The sequence below is a fragment of the Drosophila santomea genome, chromosome 3L (assembly GCF_016746245.2).
Source record: "Drosophila santomea strain STO CAGO 1482 chromosome 3L, Prin_Dsan_1.1, whole genome shotgun sequence".
Lineage (NCBI taxonomy): Eukaryota > Metazoa > Arthropoda > Insecta > Diptera > Drosophilidae > Drosophila > Drosophila santomea.
In genome coordinates, this window is record NC_053018.2 from 7,260,680 (window position 1) to 7,279,700 (window position 19,021).

A 19,021-nucleotide genomic window follows, 5' to 3' on the forward strand; every position below is an offset into this window, starting at 1 on the left:
CATACCGCACATACAGTGGCAATCAGAAAAACACAATTTCCGCCCTGTGCGTCCACAGTCCAAGGTGAGAGGAGCAGAGATGGTCGCCTCAAAGCGGAGATTTCACACAGTACATTGTTTTAAAAAGCAGTGAATTATAAAGTGCAAGAAAATCGATTTTGGGCGACAGAGAAAAGTCTGCTGGACTTGCATTGACTCAAATTTAATAGCATTGCACAGGACTTGCGAAGATATTTTTCGGTTATTATAAAGACTGTGATGAAGTGTTTGAACTGCGTTGCCAGGAAATGTGGGGATAATTTGATGCTTCATCCTTTAGCTGAGTTACTTAAAATACTTTAATTTATTTGAATTAAAAGGTTTCTTATTCCTAAATATGTCATATTTGAACCATCATATCAACTTTTAGCACTACTAAAAACCAAATTATACCCAGCACATCTAACAAATGTACTCTGCCGCCCTGTTTTTACATTTTATAGATGGAATATTAAAGTTGTGTCCTAAACAAGACAAATGCATTATGCCCAGTGCAAAGCATACCATATTCCGTGGCCCTGCTAGGCCCGCCTTGCACTTATAGATCATTTCAATTTTTAATGGAGCCTCTAAAAACAGATTCCCACTGCCGTGGACTATAAATGGCAACGTGTTCATGGCCATAAATATATCCTATGTGCCAGCCACCGATGCTGTCCTTGAGTTCTGCAAATGTGCCTCTCAAAAAAAAAAAAATAAATGTGCAAAGGCATTGCCTACTTTTGTGCGCCAGACACTCGAGAAAACTGCATTGAAGTTGCCTGCATCCCGAGCACTTTGTTACGCGCTGTTTGTCTTGGCCCGCAGTTTGGGATTATTGTGCAAACTCCGCAGTTGCCTTTGGCTTATGGCGCAGAATGGGTTCAAGGTGAATAAAATAGGAGCAAATGCAGTGAAATATTAAAAGGCCTAAGCACAATGCAAAAACACAATGCCCGCAAAGCGGTTGAGGTTGCGGTTTCTGCGGTACCCTCTCTTTCACTTTTGTATGCAAACACACCACACAAAACACCACCCACGGAATCACCCAAGCTTGTTGAGTTTTCCGCAAAACTCTCAGCGCTTTTCGTGGATTTTTTTTTAATAAGGCGGTTACCTGGCGGACTTGAATTAGCATCAAACTTGAAAATAAATCTTTACAAAATTTAGTTGTTTTCAAGCTCAACGGAATATAAACTGAGTAATATTGTCATACCCTGAAAATAAGCAGGCAAATAATTTTGGTTCAAAAAATCAGGGATTTTACTGCTGACATTGAAAGAAAACAAACAAGCACCACAATAAAGGGCCAAATAAAAGTGGATATTTCAAAAGATTTTCCGCTGTCCTGCAATTTCATAAATATTTTATGAGCTTAAAGGCGCATCGATGCTTTATGGATGCCCGAATGTTGTTGAAATGGGGCTTTTTGTATCAGTTTGCCCTCGGCTTACGCATATTTTCCCTTTCCTCCTACAACGTTTTTCCATTTGATTTCATGTTTTGTTTTTGGATCTCGGTTTCGCCCTTGCTTAATTTAAGTAATGTAAAGCAGGATGAAGTGCTTTTATCCGCTTAGATGGGGCGGCATAAAGTTTAACTGTGGCCACATAATTCAGGCGACAGGAAAACGAGGAGTGTTTGGGAAATTAGATTAGTTGCTAAAAAAAAATGGGATATTGAACAAACTTAATTCTGCGTAAAATGTAGTAACTCTGCTGGCATATTTAATAAAAATTAAGTTTTAAGCACCTAACCGATTTCGCACTGGCTTTAAAGGAACAATTTCTAGAACATTTATTATTCACCACTTTGCCTTGGTTACTTGCACTTCGGAAAGCATCTTATCTCACTCAGCCTTTTCAAGGCAATCAAACCGAAGGCAGCAGAGGCTACCATTCATTGTGTTAATTTGGAGAGTGACAATGGCATTAAATTTAATGTGCCTGCATTTCTTTTGATGGTCTTCGGTCACGCCTACTGCCACACCCACAGCCACACTCCCATTCTACCGCCCATCATTTTTTGTGTGTGCGTGTCATTTCCGGGTCCGATAAAGAAAATGTTGTGACAAGCCAGAGGCTCCTTTATTTTTTTATTTTTCCCAGCTTTTCCCTCGACTGCGAATGCGAATGCCGCTCCATCAACATTTTTCGCCATTCACGTCTGTTTTCCTTCCCCTGCTGTATTTTTTATTTTTGTTTAAACACATTTTCAACTCGCTTTTTTATGTGCATTTTTGCGGCGTTAACTGCACGTGCCATCATTTTTACTGCGCTTTTTGTGGGCGAGACTCCTTTGGCCACCTTTTTGTGCTGCTTGCTTTTTGTTCATTACCAAAAAAAAAAAATGTTTAAAAATGAAAAAAATGAAAGGAGGACCTGTCATTTTGGTACCTAGGCCAAGCCCACTGATGGAAAATTCTGTTTAATTTCTTTTTTCGTATCTCCTTTTTTATTTCATCACCTACTTTTTTGCGCCTCTGCCCATGCCTACACATATTCATTACCATCAACCCAGATAACACGCGACTCACTTTGACCGAGCTGAGGACGCGGCTAAAAGCCCTCGGACTGAGTGCATCGGGCCGAAAACAAGAGCTAGTCGAACGGCTAACAAGATCCGCCACCTGCAGTGCCAACACAACGTTGCCAAGAACAACAGGTTCCAATTTGTCGCCGGAGGTGTTCATTGGGGAGCTCGTAAATAATTCCAACACGACTTCTGCCGCCCCCAAAAACACTGTTCAACAAAATGGTAGGTAAAACTGGGGCCGATTAAAATCCCCAGACACTAGTTTACATTCGTTCTGCCATTAAAATGCTGTAGTTGAGCTTTCTTGGAATAAAATGAAATATGGAGAAGTTTTTATTTCGAAAGCATTGAACCACAAAATATAAACTTTGTGCGCGGGAAGTAATTAAAACTGAGATGGCTGCTTAGAAATTATTTCATATTCAGAATATTCAACTACGACAGCTTTTAAAACTGGCACTTTTGAAATTTAAGCTTGGTAAACTAGTGTAATTAGCAACAAAAAATAGGAAAATACAGAATACAAAAGGAAATGTCGCCTGGAGCACGGAAAACCTTGTGGTCTTCACTTTGTCATTGCCATTCAGCTCTAAACCACGCCCCAACTTACCCGCTAATCGCTCGATCCTGCGCTTCCTGTGTCCTTTTAGTTTGGCGTGATTTTTCCCCCTTTTTTATCGTTCAATTTAAGCGTATGTTTTGGGCGAATATTTTATGCATGCACTTATTTAATGTTGTCAGCCGCTCTGGGGTGCGGCTTTTTTAATTTGATTTAAATGCAGGGGCACACACAAAACAGCCAGGCTGAAGGTGGGGCAAAAACCTGGCACGCGAAACTTGTTGAAAATGTACGACAAAAAAAATGAAATCACAAAAAAATATACAAACACAAGGCGGCGGTTGCCGGAATTTTTAATAATGCACAAAGGACGATTTTTGCCGGCATTGCAGAGGGTGTGCAGGAGGCAAAGGACACGGCCATGTAATCATGCAATGCTCATGCACACCCACACGCACCAACACTTGCCTCAGCTCAGATATTTCGCTCGCAGTTTTCCACTCACATATGGAAATCACGGCAGCCCGAACGTCTGCAACACATTTGTTGCAGGACATTTTTCGAGATTGCGTCGTGAACGAGAAAAATACAATTTAAGCTATGAGGTGGAGTGAGTCGAGGGCCTTATCGAGAAAGCGAAACTTGAGTGCTGGGTTTATTTCTAAAAACTTAACTACCTAAACCCCATTGCCATGTATCCTTTGTCCCTAAGAATACGTAAAGTAAACTTAAGATTTAGATTTGTTTCATAGGATCTGCTACAGCTTAATATACTGTTCCCCAACAAGGGAGTGAATGATGTGTTCTCTGCCCCTGTGCATTTGCAACAACCTGCCACACGAAAAGGCTGCGACTGTTATAAATTTGTGGGCTGATTGCCGCTTGCATTTCCGGAAGCGAACGGAAGCGGTCGCCTCATTCAGGTCTAAACTCTGGCCTCATTTGGTTTGCCAACCACGTGTTTCCACTCATGCACTATACACTATACACTCTACACTGTACACTGTACACTGTGGCTGGGTTTTTGTGCTGGTTGCCTGACACTTGTTAGCCTTGTTTTGGCAGGGATGCGGAAACTGGCTATTAAGTTTTGATGAAGCAAAGTTGCGGCCTATCAAAGCGAAGCCGTGGGCGAACATCTGACATGGCATTATCAATGTTAGCACGTTTGCTGCCTGCGGTTCTGGTTCGTGTTTTGCTCAGAACTTGTGACCACATATATGATATATGTACACATGTATGTACATATATGCACAGGTATTGAAGATAGTTGCATAGTTTTTCCTTTATGTTTTTAATGTTTTTTTTTATGTGGGCCAGCAAAATCTGTGACAGCAGCACAAACTTTATTACATTTTGCTGACGGCTGTCATAGCTTGTATATGGCCTCTTCATTTATCACACGAAGAATGTCTCTTTCAACAACTGGTGTCCGCACGATAACAGTCCAATAAATCTATTTGTTACCACCACACTCGATATATATATATTCACTGTTTCTCGCTCAATTGAGAATAATATTAAATATTGCATTTACTGCTGTCTTGACTGCCACGTACACACAAATTATCCGCCACTCAAACGTCGAGAGTTAGAGACGCACACGTCTGCTAGCGCGAAAATCTGAAAGTTAACTGAAAATTAAAACAAAAATCTGAAACTATCAATAAAAGCCGAAGCCAAGGCAGAAACAGAAGCAGAAGAGCTTACGGAGGAGGCGAAGCAGCAGCGAAGAAAAAGAAAACATAAAATGTTTAAAATCCCAAAAAATCAAAGTCCATGAAAATAATCATCATCATAGAAGCCAGCGAGCAATGAGCGCCAACTTCTTCATCGACTTCGACGGTTAGCCAAGCTGCAACAGCAACAGCAACAGCAACAGTAACAACACTACTTACCCACATTTGGCGCCGACTACAATTGCTAATGGGTTGAACAGACCCAGCTAACACTCACAATCAAGCCCAGTTGGTAAAGGCGACTTAAACTAATACACAGGGAGAAATTACAGACAGAAATGTGATGGGAGTTATTTAGAAAATATGTTTTCCTTTACCTACGATTTGTATCATATCTAGTGATTTTTAAATTTTGAAGGTATTCATTATCTTAAGATCAAAATAATTTCAATAATCCATATTTTTATAATTTTAAAGCTTGCCTGATAAGTAACTATTACCTCTTTAAACATTTAATCCGTTAACCCACATTCCTAGTAATTTCTCTACGTGTAAGTTATGAGAAGAAAATCTTCATTAGATGTTGGTGGTGCTGTGTTGGTGGTTGCATTGGCGTGTGGTTGCATCGCTGGCTGCTTGCATGAGTGGCAGCGATACAGATAAATATATGTTTGTGCTACTTCATGGCTGCATAAATCCCACATGCGACAAAGTGAAAACTTTTCTCTTGGCCGCCTCACTACCCGAAACTGCGTATCATTTTCAGGGGGAAGCTGCAGCTGGAATGCGATTATATGCCGCTAATTGAAATGTTTGTCAAAATCCACTATGTCATCTATGTATTTCCAAGCCCAAACTGCCTGCTGACTGGGCTTTGTTGCACCTTCTTCTCAAAAGAGGCGTGCCAGGAGTTACGCCTCAGCGAGCAATTCGAACGCCTAACTGCATTCGAATTGAGCCAGGCTGGCGAACAACCTTGAGTGGCTTTTGGTTAATTAAAAGCGAGGAAAACTGCATCACAGTGTGGCACACATCCGACTGGTGAAACTGTTTGGGGAAGTGAAGGGAGTTTGCTAGAACGCCAGCGGAAAATGTACAACTAGGAATGTCTGCCGATTCCCTACAGCTTTGTTCTCTCAATCTATTTTCTAGTGGAGTTATTGATATATATATATCAAATTTATTATGTTTTTTTAGAAGACATCTATGTGGAATACGTGAATGGCATGCCACACATGACTGTACGACTTCCCAGTCGCAATGAACTCTGCCAGTTTGCCCTGAAACCGATCTCCCACAACGTTGGAGATCTGCTAGCCATGCTCAGAGCTGAGGATCGAGGCATCGATCGAGCTGCGGTGATCAACAGGCATGGTGTGCGAATCGCATCGTCCTGCACCATCGAAAGCTTGCTGGATGACTCATTTAGGTGAGCCATCCCATTTGTAAATTAATAAATTCACTAATCCTATAGAATTACAGCATACAAATCAACAATCGCACATTGGATGTGAATCCTCCAAAGCGTGACAAGGTCACATTGGAATCAATGGACAAAGTGGGTGATGTCCGCAAGGTTATTGCTCAGGTGAAGTATAGCTTAGTACATTTCATTGAATTTTAACTAATATGCACAACATATGCAGCTCTACGAGGCATTCAACGTGGGAGAATACCAGCTAGAGAAGAGCAATCAACTGGCCAAAGAACTGGAGACCCTACGCTATGAACTAGAACCGCTGGAAGAGGTTAGTTCTCATAAGTTCAATTATAATTAGTTTTAAAACGTACTGCTCCTTTAGAAAAAACTGGAACTGAGCAAAAAGGCTGCTCGTCGTACCAACTTTATGACTTGGATGGGTCTGGGCCTGATGTCGGTGCAGTTTGGCATCTTGGCACGCCTGACTTGGTGGGAATACTCTTGGGATATCATGGAGCCCGTTACCTATTTTGTTACCTACGGGACGACAATGGCAATGTATGCCTACTATTGTGTAACCAAGAGGGTACGTTTATTGCCGAACTTTCAGTACACTGGAAATATGAATTGAATATCTTTCACCCTTTTAGGAATACATGATGGAGGATGTGAAGAACCGCGAATTCTCACTTACCCTTTACAGAAACGCCAAAAAGGTTCAGTTCGATGTGGAGCACTACAACGAGCTGAAGCGAAAGTCAGCGGAGCTGGAGTACAATCTCAGAAGGATCAACGACCCGCTCAACATGCAATTGCCATCGCATTTGGTTCGGACCCAGGAAAACACGCCACCAACCTTAACTGAGGAAAAGACAGAGCGGCAATAAACTTAAGGACTTCGCAGAAATCAGTGAAGAGACACAGGGGGAAAACGGAAACTCAAACTAATCTTAGCTCCCTCAAATTAGAAAACAAATAAAGGTTCGCCTTTTAGCTAAAGAAGTTCAGGTGATCGAAATGTTGTAGTCAAAGTAAGAAATGATTTTGTGGACGCATCACATGTTGTGTGAATTCAACTTTAATTTTTTTCTTTATGTTAACTAAAATGTTTAGTTGTTTATTATACGATTAATTAGCATAAGTTTGACGATTCACAAAACTGAACAAGAATTATCTAACGCCTGCTGCTTTAGAGCTAATACCATTATTTTATGTTTAATCTTTAGTTATTTATTGCAAGTGAGAGATTTGTTTTACGCCTAAGGCAACTATTGTGTGTGCAAGTTTTAGCAAAATATATGAATTATTTATTGACTATGATCCCCTTATGAGTTTGACAATTATTTACCCCAAATTTTTAGTTGGCCCACTTTTGGCATTTCCCAGTAGAACGTAGAGCCTACGTTTTGGCCAAAAATGTGTGAAATTGGTTCAAAGAACTGCTCGAAATTTTGTATGCGGAAGACCACACGAAAAAATTGCCTAGGACCATTGGCAAAATTAAGATTTTGGCGATAAAATTGTTAAAGTTTTTATGAATCACTATCCGGTATCACTTAAATAAACCAAAAATCATCTACTTACCAACACATCTTTACAACGACAGTTTATTTGGTACGCGGATATTTAGCTTCCTGAAAATCCGTAGTCAAATCAATCAATGAATCTGAATTCATCCAAAGAAATCTACTAACTCTTCATAAGCTTTAAAATACCATATACTATGAGAACAACTAGAACAAATCAATTTGTAAATAAAAACGCACCAACTATTCCATTAAGATTTTAGAAACGGAAACATAAAGACATCGTAGTTAGTAATGTTAATAAAATCATAAGCGTAATTGAGTAGGTTAGATATGTAAATATATAAACTGCTGTGTTTCATGACAACGTAAACATAAAATTAATTTGCCCTGCGCGCAACGAGACGAACAAAATTGAAGCTTAACATTAGCATAGACTAGCCGTTGGGCTCCAAAAGTTTACCATTATTACGCTTTCTTCCGAACTCTACGAACCTATATACTCCTAAACTTAGAATTGTCAAAGGTTGTGTTGAAAACTGTTTGCCTGTGCTATTAAACCCAATCCTAGAAACTAATCAGAGGACTCCACTCTCTACCGAAATACATGCATCGCTTTTTAATGCGCTCACTATATACAAATAGATGGAATGCTATAGTCGAGAGCACCGACTATTAGATACCCAGTACTTACAGCAGTGCTTTAAAATATAGAGGTTTTTGCAAGATAGCACAAAGTAAACAAAGTAATCTCGCATTCTACATCATAGTCGGATTTTCTGCTGATTTGTAATGGGTTTTTTTATGATAAGCAGTTTTGATACTTCATTCAATCAAAGTACTGGGTATAGAAACGCACACATGGTTCATATAAAACGCACACTAACTAACCAATCGCCAATCGAAAGGATTAACACTAGTCTAAGCATTTACCTATGCATACTTATAATACTTTAATGGCATTTGTGATTCAATTTAAAATTATAAAATCGAAATTATTTATTGTACAAAGCGATTTTGACATTAATCAAACGAAACCGAATAACTTTAAAAGTATTTTGCCTAACCCAAGTCCCAACTAACGTTTGCGTTTATCTAATGAATTATACATAAATTACCTCCTAGAAATTCTCACGAAAACGTAATCCTAATCAGCGCCAAAGACTTATGAATACATTTAAAAACTGACGTTAAAAATCTTTAAGCCCCTACTATTTATACTAATACCTATTATTATATTACCAACGATGCGCCAGAGAGCCTAACTTATTTCCAAAATATTTCTTAACTGCTCTTAAGAGGTGCGATTACTTATAATTCTCAAGTACCTTCTTTCATAAACAACTAATCTTAATATACGATTACCTATGTCTTTTAAACGAATTTAAAGGAAACCCAACACTAATTAAGTGCATTAATTAATTACATTGTTTGAATTTTGGCATAACAACCAATGCGATTTTTTTACATTTATATACTCGTTTGTTAAACTAAAATTACGAAAGTACCCAAGATCCCAAGCTTGAAATAAAAATCAAACAAAAGTAAAAGTCATGCAACAATATGCGAGCGCAAACTGATAAAAAGTAAAATGAAATTAAAATAAAACCAAGTTATTAATAAAATGTGTACAGCTCTCGCATTTATTTGCTACTAAAACGCACAAAAGGACTATCACGAGAGTACGAAAGAACCTCTTACCAAGTAAATGTTGTCATGTTATCTTTCAGGCACATCTGATCTCCAGTCTGTAGCACATGCTGGAATCGGTGGCATTCCACCTGACCAACTCGGCAATCGGTCTGCTGGACTTGAGGAACAATGTAAGGCGGTCATTCAGTTGAAGGGGCGAGAACTTGCTGATAATTAACGCCTTCGTTGAGTCGCGATACTTGCCCATCAGCGACTCATTACTGAAACTTCGTCCTTGCCTATCCGCCAACTCGTAGGTGTGCACGGCTTTGTTCTCCTCATCGTCAATCAATCGATAACTGGGCTGTCTGTATGGATTGTAGCCCAACTTTTTGCATATTTCACGCACTTCATCCACTTGTGGGGGTTTACTTTTTGGGAAGCATTTCGTATGCCAGATGCCATAGGTCTGTTCGATAACTTGCCCGTACTGTGGAGCTTTCTCCGGTTGCCTAAAAAATTAGCGTTCATTAAATGTGTTTTTAATCCAATGATTACAGTGTAATGCATACGTGTGCTGACTATTGGACCAGAAATCCTTCTTCTGCAGATGCAATGGGTGCTCTATGCCAAAGCAATACCGCTCATCCTCTCCATTGGGACAATCCTTCTCTTTGTCACACACAAAATCGCGAGGAATGCAATCTTCAGGAGAGCTATTTTACATTTATAAATAAATTATTTAATGGAAATGCGATTTAAGTTTGACTTATAACACTCACGAACTGCACTGGAAGTGATCCGCTGTGCAGTTACACAGTACTGAACTCTCGTCGCTTTTGTCCCAGCAGTTTCGCTTGCCATCACATATCTTTGAGGGATCGGTGGCTCTATAAAATACATAAATTGTAATGTGATGAAAACCTACACGTTTCCTTGCCTTAAACGTACTGCAGATATGTGAAGCAACTGCAGATGGTTGGTTCATCCGTCATGTCCTCGCAGTCAGATATGTGGTCACAAAACTTGCTTTTCGGCACGCATTTGAAGCTGCTCCGACACTTCATCTCGCCAGGGGCACACTGCTGCTTTTGCTGTCGGCATTTGGTTTCATCTTCATCACTGCCATCATGACAATCGTATCGACCATTGCACATCGCAGCCTGCGGCAAACAGGTACCCAGCAGGCAACGATGGGTGGTGCATTCCGGGGCTGGTAGCAGCATTTTGCAGCTGGGTTTGTCTGTTGGGGAATTTAAATTAATGTTACCTGTGTTTTTAGGCTATGAACGATTTACCTATGATATCCTGCAGCGATTTGTATACCAGTTCCAACGTTCTGATACCAAATGGCTGTTTAAAACTGTGGCAATCGGAATTGTTGTAGTTAAACAAGGCCGTTGGGAACCAGCCTGTGTGAGAGTCCCGACAAACTAATACACCCTGATCGCTGGGATTGTGATGTGAATCGCTCACATTTTTCAGTCCAAACTGGTTGCAGCTGGTGAATTTGGTAATGGCCGGTAGCTCTGTGGGGGCCACGCCGTTAATGAGCTCCACCTCCTCCGAAATGGAGGCCATATCCTCGGCACTCACATTTAACAGGCGCATCAGATTGGCCGGTGGTTGCTTTTCCTGCAGCTTGTAGCAGGAATCGCAGTTGGTAGCATTGTATATCCGGGTAATGGCTACTGTTTTGATGCGTCCTGTGGCATCGTCATGAAGCACGCTGATGCACTGTCTCGCATCGCTTTGATTTTGATGGGAGCTGCAACAACAACATTAATTAACTACTGTTCTGAAATGTTAAAACCAAATTAATTAACTCACCTGTCAGGCAGGAAGGTAGGCAACACATGATGGGTAAAGCGCACTGGTCGCTCCAAATGCAGAAGTAGTACATTGGATTTGGGCACTCCCTCAAAGCAATCCGCACGTCGAATCTGCTCGTGATTGCTTCTGTGGGCCGATCGCTTTGTTTTGCCACCGCCCAGCAAAACGCTGACGTAGTGAGTCTCCAAATCTATGCCAGACAGGCAGCTCTCATGGACCATTACCCAATGTTTGTCAATCAGCACTCCGATGCACCACAGATCGCCATTCATATATACATCTGCCAACCAGGGCCAGTGCAGCTCCTCGATGGCTTCATGGAGCTCCTCATTAACCAGTATGGTTTTATTTTTCTTACTCTTGATCAGTTTGTCCAGACGATCCAATATTTCGTCTTTTTTATTCACGACCACCGCCGGAATTTGCGGCTTAAAATGCACATTCGGAGTGTTGTGCGTCTCGATAGTGGGCGAAAGGACAGGAACCTGTTCAATTGGCTTTTCCTTGACAGCTTGCCCGGCACTGAATGTTTTCAGGGGTGTGGTTTTATTGGAATAGGGATTGCACTCCACGTAGATGCCGACACACTTGCGGGGCAACATACGGTCCTTCTCTGGTCTTGAAGCGGATGGCGGTCCCAGTTCTGGTATTATAAGCTCATTCTCAGTAAATTGAATATTGTCACCCAGCATGGAATGAATTCGAGCTGCCATGCGGTTCCTGCCTCCTTTTAACTCTGGTGTAATCGGGTGCATTTCCTGCTGGCTCACAAACTCGGAGCTGTTGAAGTAGTGCGCACCCTTGAATCCAAGGAGAGCACACACCGCATCTGCTGTGTTGGCCTGGTGCTCGTGGTAGCCCGTCTCGTGAGCACAGACTACGCGCCACACGCCATGGCCATTTCTGGAGAAGATTCCCGTGCTGCTGAACTTGGGCTGCTGGTGCATGTCGAAGTGCACATCGTGGCCATTGGTCAAAGCAACTGAAAAGAGCATTCAATTATATAGTTCTACAACTTAAATAAATATTTCTCTACTTACAGCAATCCTTTTCATCTTCCTTGAACTTACAATCCACTTCATTATCGCAGCGTTTGCTCAACGGCAAACAAGTTTTGGACAGCGGGCAACGGAACTCGTTAGATTGACATTCCACTACAAGAAAAGGGTTTTAAATACAAAGTACTAAATTATATTGATCATTCATTACAGCAGTCCCGTTCATCCGTGAGGTCCTCGCAATCTGCCTTGCCATCGCAAATGAGACTCTTTAGAGATCCCTTCAAGTAATCCCTGCATGTGCACTCCAGTTCATCAGTTCCGTCCTCGCAGTCCACTTTTCGATCACAACGCATCATAATATCCACAATTTGAGGCATCCTGTGAAGTATATAAAAACGAGCATTACAATAAAATACAATTTATGACACACAAGCAACTCACTTCTTGCACACAAATTTATTAGGAATTTGTACTTGATCCTTTTGAGAATGTGAGCTGCTACTATGCGTTGTTGTCGTCTTAGCGGATTCTGTAGTGGTAGTTGGTGCTAATGTGGTTACAGTGGTTGGACTGGTAGTCGAGATTGTGGCCAAGGGCGTGGTGGTAAAGGTTACAATGCTGCTAGTTGTGGTTGTATCTTCTGTGGTTGTTCTATCCTTCACTCCCTCTGTTGTTGCTGTTTTTGGAGGCTCTGTTGTGGCTAGCGATGGAGTAGTCGTCACCACATCCATTTTGGCCTCAAAGGTCGTGCTCTCTATAAATTCAGTTACCAAATCAGTGAGTTTCTTTAAGTCCTCAGTTGAAGTGGGCATAGTCGAAGTTTGGGCAACAGTTGTTGGTAAGGTTGAAGCTTCAGACTCGATTGTAGTAGATACAATAGTTGATGTTTCAATATTAGTGGGTGCAAAATTAGGGGGCGCACTTGTGGATGGCAACGAAGTTGAAGGATTTCCCGTCGACGGCATTAGAGTGGAAGGACTAGTGGCTGAATCACTCACTGTAAAACCTGTACTCGTGGTTTCTTCTGTTACTGATAAATCATCTGAAGTAGTTGAGGTAATTGGTTCAGTTAAAGCAAAATCCATTGGGTTCTGTGTGGTTTCTGTTTGCTCCAAAGATGTTGTGCTTTCCCACAACTCTTCATCGTCTTGTTCCGCCTTTAAATCCTCATCTTCAATGGGAATAATTTCCCGCATTTTACTCTTTTCAGGATGATAATCACTCTCAGTTGTGGTGCTGATGTTCTGTCGAACTCCACCCACCATATCTGGCAAGAAGTTGTAGGTGCATCCCACCTCATCCTCGCCACCCAAACAATCCACGTTGCGATCGCAGCGCTGCCGTTTGGCAATACATCGCTTGCCACCCCAGACGCAGATAAATCCGGGACAGAGTTGAAGCGGCTGAAGTTTGGGCAACAGTCGTGGAGTGGTGGCCATTTCCAGCCAGTCCAGGTAGAGAGTCACCCTCGTGTAGACTCCAAACTCCTGGGGACGAGCACAGCCATTGCCGTGACTTACTACTCCGGCCAGATAGAATTCATCTGGGTTAGAGACGCTGCGACAGAAGAGCGGCCCACCCGAATCACCCTGGCAGGCATCACGACCTCCATCTGGATCGCCCGCACAAATGTCCTCTGAAGCCTGATCTTCGGGATCAGTGCATTTCTTACGTATCGGCACGACAACCTGGCGCATGGGATCACCTAGTAAAAACGGGTTAACATAATAAGTAATTTGTATATGGCTTCAGTACTTACTGCTTGGACCCTTCTCTCTAATGGCTCCCCAACCAACCACCGTGCACAGTGTATTTTCCACAGGGCCCCAGATCCAATCGTCTCCTAAAGTGGTTCTTCCCTGGTCGGGTAGGCAAATAGGTTTAACCCAACGATTGAACTGCAGCGGATTAAGCAGGCGGAGCAGGGAGAGATCGTTGCGCATGCTTCTCCGCTCGTAGGCTTGGTGCACAACCACATGGGAGACGGGCTGGATCTGAGTGGCGGGTGAGTAACTAGTGCGACGCAGGAGACCAGCGCGCACTTCATAGAAGTACTTTCCATAGTTGATGACACAGTGCGCAGCGCTTATGATCTATAGAAAATATTTAGAAGTAAATATATTTAAGTGAAGTATAAATCTTCTAACTCACCCAACGATCAGAATAAATGGTTCCACCGCAATGGAACTTTCCATTCCTATAGATAGCAACCACAAATGGCCATTGGAGTGCACTTGTATAGCTTCCACCAACGATGCGGCCATCGCCAACGATTTCCTTCGAATCCGATACCGCTCTTTTTGCTCTCTTCGAGTGTTCCAACATGGATGTTTTAGAGGGCAGGCCGCACTGCATCGGCGGGCACTTGACATAGGCCACATGATCTACCAGGGAATCATGGCTATTGCGTCCGTGACATGCCTGAGCAAAGTGGACTCCAGCTTGCAGGGAGGGCTCAATAAAAGGACCAGGTAAAGTGAGGCTTTGGAAACTGACATTCAAGAAAGCTGAGTGACCCTTACGGCTGTTGTCATCCATCTCGCAGGCTGAAGTCGCCCACTTTTCGCCATTGTTGCACACAGGATGCCAGTCCCCGCGATAATTGTGGTAAAGATAGCCCTCAGAAGCAGATGCACCGTGCGACTGAAAAAGATTTGAAAACGTTTTAGCATAAATCCCATCCAAGCTATATGCAATAACCACCATATGATCCGCCACATCGGTGACCAACATGCTGCACTGCTTCTCATCGCGTCCATTCAGGCAGTTCATGAATCCGTCGCAGCGTTCCAGTCGATTGTAGCACATGGAAATCGTAGATCGATTGCGTTTGGCAAAGTCCTCGGGATTTTCATAGCAGGAGTAAGCCAACGGTTCGCAGCCAAAGCATCCCAGTTCGTCCTCGCCCATAGGACAATCTTCATAACCATCGCACAGCCGGTCTTCGTCCACGCGATCTGCGCAGGTGCAGGCGGACTCATCGCTGCCATCGGAACAATCCACCACATTATCACACCACTTGGAGGCGGCGATGCACTCCTGTTGACCAAAGCACGACAACTGATCGGGCTCTGGGCACCTGGATCGCTCCTGAATGGGTTGTTGTGGCAATCCTGCATAGCTGGCGTAGATGATCTGTCCCTGTTGATTGGCGCTGCTTGACTGATTGGCATGACGCATCTTGAAGTTGGCATTGGAGAAAGCCGTCTGTCCACCCGGCTGCTGTTGATTGGATGTCTGTGATTGTGCTGCTCCCTGACCCGCTTGATTCTGCATGTAGCTGCAGTAGACCTGCTGTTGCTGCCCGTTGGATGGTTTCTGTGGTGAGGCATTCTTCGAGAAGATATTGGCACCCTGACCACCGGCTCCGGATCCGCCACTTCCTCCGAAAAAGTTTCCGCTCGGTCCAAATTGCTGCGGTACAAAGAATATGCCGGCGCCGGGATTCGATGATCCGCCAAAGTGCGCACCCTGCATGCCCATAAATGTGGGTGTATTCGACCACATGGGCATACGGAAATTGGCAGGCGTCATATAGAAGCAAACGGGTATGCTGGGCATTCCGAAGTTGGGGTTAAACATAAACTGTGCTGAGGCCTTCATTGTTTCACCGGACACTGGAAATCCGCCAGGAGCTCGGCTGGTAAACTGTACACTGGGTGAGGCCGTGAAGGTTTCACCCTTCTCCTTAGTCTCGCCGTCTGAGATGGAGGCGACTTTGTTGCGCATCCGCAGAGCCACTCGTTCGCAAAGACTTAGGATTTGGGCGTCGGCAGCTGTAAATTGAATAGTTAATTACTGATTTTTATATTGCAGCAAAAATGGATTCAATCTCACCATTCCAAGTGTGCCCGTTGAGCGGATTGATTTTGGGCCCCATTTTGTCCAGTACCTTGGCATCCAAAGCGGTTCCAAAAGTATCTATCAGCTCGTTTTGATTTGGACTTGCCTGATCCTCAAACTTCTTCAGCCACAGCTGGCGTTCGTAGCCATCCGTGACGTTTTGTGAGGAGGAGGACGAGGATTCGTTTCCGTTTAGCACCCTGAGAATTGGTTTCTCCGCCTCGTGTTGCTCAAAGCTCTCCAGCATGTTTTCGATGCTGGTGGGATTGTCCAGCGGATGCGGTGATCGTGGTGAGTCTGAATTGCTGATCGCCTGCCTAGTAGTCAACTTTGGTTGGCTGGTGGAGCTACTGCTTACCTCACCACTAGCCTCTCCTCCATCGATGATCCAGTCAAACTTAACCGGCTTCGGCTTGGTGGGATAGGCAGTGGTATTATGAAGTCTCTCGTTGACTTCGGTTGTACTAATTGCCACTGTCGTCGCGATGGTTGTGGTGGTGGCGTTCTCATGCGGCTCCACAACTTCTTCTCCGTCAATTATCCAATCGAACGGCATCTTTCGTTGTCCTGCTGTGGTCCCAGCGGATTCAGTGGTGGTGTCCTGCGGCTCCACCACTTCCCTGCCGTCAATTATCCAATCGAATGTGATTTTCGGCAGCTCAGTGGTAACAATGGTGGTTTCGAGTGTACCACTTGTCGTAGTGGTTGTCGTAGGGTTGGTGGACTTGACTTCTGGCTCCACATTTTCCTCTCCGTCTAGAATCCAATCGAAAGACAACTTTCGCTGAGCGGTGGTGTTCCTGGTTTCCACAGGTCCATCCGTAGTTATATTCAATACCAATCCGCTTTCCGTGGTGGACACGTGAGCACTATTAGTAGTTTCCGTTTCGAGTTCGGATTTCATAGAGGTGGTGGTTACATTTCTAATGATTCGCTGTCCTGGTCCCTCAGTAGTACGCAAAATCTCTTGGGGCTTTTCAAAGTGATCCAGAATCCAGCTGATCTTCTCCGTAGTGCTTTCCACAGTCAAACTTTCGGTAGCTTCTACTTTTGTGGTTGTATTTTCGACCAATTGAGTGGTGCTCCCAGGTGCCTTGGTTGTTTCTTTCTTGGGGGCACCATCTGTATAAACTGGACTCTCATCGTGATCGTGACCATCGATGATCCAGCTGATCCTCGAAGGTTTAATCTTAGTCCTCGCTGGCTTTTCAGCGGCATTCACCACAGGCGTTGTGGTTTCTGCAGTTGTCACCTGAATCAGATCAGCCGGTGTGAAAGTGACCTTCTGTTCATAGGACTCCATACTTGATTCCAGCTTCGGCTGCTGCTCCCGCATAATGGCCTTCATCTTCTCCATTTTCTCGGTAACCTCCTTTGCCATTTTGTACATGCGCAGGAAGGCGGACATGCAATCCTGCGGAGTATGCTTCTTGCACCGCACAAACTCATGCTCCAATTGGCTCAGAGCTTCTCTCGCCCTTTTGGTTCGCAGCTTGGAGTACAGGTGCTGCAGGTTGGCCTCCATCCGGACAGGATCCAGCAGATCCAGACCATGCAAATCACGGCGCATGCGATGCTTCTTGTTCAACCGGAACTTAACCAGCATTTGCTTCAAGTGCTTTCTTCTCCGGTTTTTGCTATCCTCCATATCCTTGTTCATATCCTCGTCGAGCAGTTTGAAGTGCAAGGTTTGGGGACTCACAATCAGGGCAGACTGATCCTCCTCAAAAGGCTGATTAAAGATCACTTGGTGCCTGGCATTCAGCGCTGCAATCTGCTGCACTTGATCTGTAAGTGATTCATTAGTAATTAAACTATATGATAAACTCTTTCACAAACTTACCAATTTTCTCCACCACAAGGCCATGGTAAATCAGCGAGAATAGCAGCACGATGATGACCAGAACCGAGATGGCCACGATCCGTTTGCCAAAACCAATGCTCCACCAACGACGCGGATGCCGGAGCAGCCTGGTGGCCTCCATCTCTGCAGAAATCCGGTCAAGAATTTTAATGTTACAAAATTTATTAGCCAAGAACAATTAGTTATTGACTCTACATACAAAAGTTTCGTTTTCTCTTTCGCTTAAGTATTAAACTGTTTACATACTTGTAAGTTTATTGTCTTGTTCGCAGTTTTTATAAAAACTCAGTTTACATACTTTTATTTTCAACATACATAATTACACACTTTTTATGATTTATTTTGGTCAGCACTTTCTGGCCTGTTCAGCACTTTAGCAATAATTTGTATAATAATGCTGAGCCAAGTTCTAAATAAATTGGAACTTTCGATCATTTTATGGAATTCACTTTCATGCTCAAAATGTTAACAGACGTGGGTGAAAACTTTAATTGGGTAATGCAAAAAATATTCATTTCTGTATGCCAGCGAGTACGGAAGTTATTTTCAAGATCTTAAAGTAACACAAACACATACCATCCATGTTGTAATTCATTATTCACTGTGTTGATTTTCTTTCTGATACTTTTCACTTAATCGCTGCACATTTTTAACTAGAACTTTAACACCGCAGAATTGCCGATTTTTTCATTAAGTTTGTATTTATATGTTTAGCACTTTGTTAAATTGGCGGGGCAACAAGGAGCTTCGGGTTACAGCGATTCACTCAAACAAAAATCCACAAAAAGCAATCGCAAAGGCCGAATTTGATATCCACGATAATCCAGAACGGTAGTGACCACCACGCGCGATCCGCCGGGTAAAGAGCAACTGAAGCCGGCGGTGGTGAGTGCGCCGCTTATAAGGGCTTCCGGAAAGTGGATCAGCGGGCAAACGACCCACTTCCAGCGGCCACTGCTGCACTTTTCTGCTACGTTTCGAACTTTATGGTTTTTTGGTTAATGAAAAGCGGCCCGGCAACTGCGGAGGTCAGCTGAAATGGCCGACGAAAAGTGCAAGTTGAAGGGGAATTTCGGAATTGCAGAGCAACGAACCGCCGCCCACCCATGAA

General features: G+C 43.3%; 2 protein-coding genes across 9 annotated transcripts in view; one reads left to right on the top strand and one right to left on the bottom strand.

Annotated features, from left to right (window-relative positions):
- The window catches only part of LOC120448713 (calcium uniporter protein, mitochondrial), a 43,512-nt gene extending 35,981 nt beyond the window's left edge, over window positions 1–7,531 (top strand). For 6 of the 7 annotated variants that reach the window (XM_039630876.1, XM_039630880.1, XM_039630882.1 and 3 more), the window contains 5 exons: window positions 5,989–6,220; window positions 6,274–6,379; window positions 6,438–6,539; window positions 6,594–6,797; window positions 6,862–7,531. In XM_039630876.1, the coding sequence (XP_039486810.1) occupies window positions 5,989–6,220; window positions 6,274–6,379; window positions 6,438–6,539; window positions 6,594–6,797; window positions 6,862–7,098 (881 nt within the window). In that variant the 3' untranslated portion in view covers window positions 7,099–7,531. Of the gene's footprint in view, window positions 1–2,538; window positions 2,776–5,988; window positions 6,221–6,273; window positions 6,380–6,437; window positions 6,540–6,593; window positions 6,798–6,861 lie in introns of all 7 variants that reach the window. The other variant, XM_039630881.1, reaches the window with a different exon arrangement.
- Window positions 7,532–7,830: 299 nt separating this feature from the next.
- LOC120448709 (serine protease nudel) lies at window positions 7,831–18,794 on the bottom strand. 2 transcript variants are annotated; one of them, XM_039630870.2, is made up of 16 exons: window positions 18,487–18,794; window positions 17,890–18,033; window positions 16,041–17,834; window positions 14,907–15,979; window positions 14,355–14,846; window positions 13,963–14,296; window positions 12,645–13,908; window positions 12,412–12,581; window positions 12,243–12,356; window positions 11,200–12,184; window positions 10,668–11,137; window positions 10,321–10,612; window positions 10,152–10,259; window positions 9,942–10,085; window positions 9,439–9,881; window positions 7,831–7,845 (listed from the first exon to the last, which is right to left on the bottom strand). In XM_039630870.2, exons 1-15 carry the CDS (start codon window positions 18,503–18,505, stop codon window positions 9,464–9,466), a joined length of 7,821 nt encoding a protein of 2,606 aa, XP_039486804.1. In that variant the 5' UTR covers window positions 18,506–18,794; the 3' UTR covers window positions 7,831–7,845; window positions 9,439–9,463. The 2 variants fall into 2 exon arrangements, with proteins under 2 accessions (XP_039486804.1, XP_039486803.1); XM_039630869.2 differs by lacking the exon at window positions 7,831–7,845 and having other exon boundaries at window positions 9,358–9,881.
- Between the last annotated feature and the right edge of the window lie 227 nt (window positions 18,795–19,021).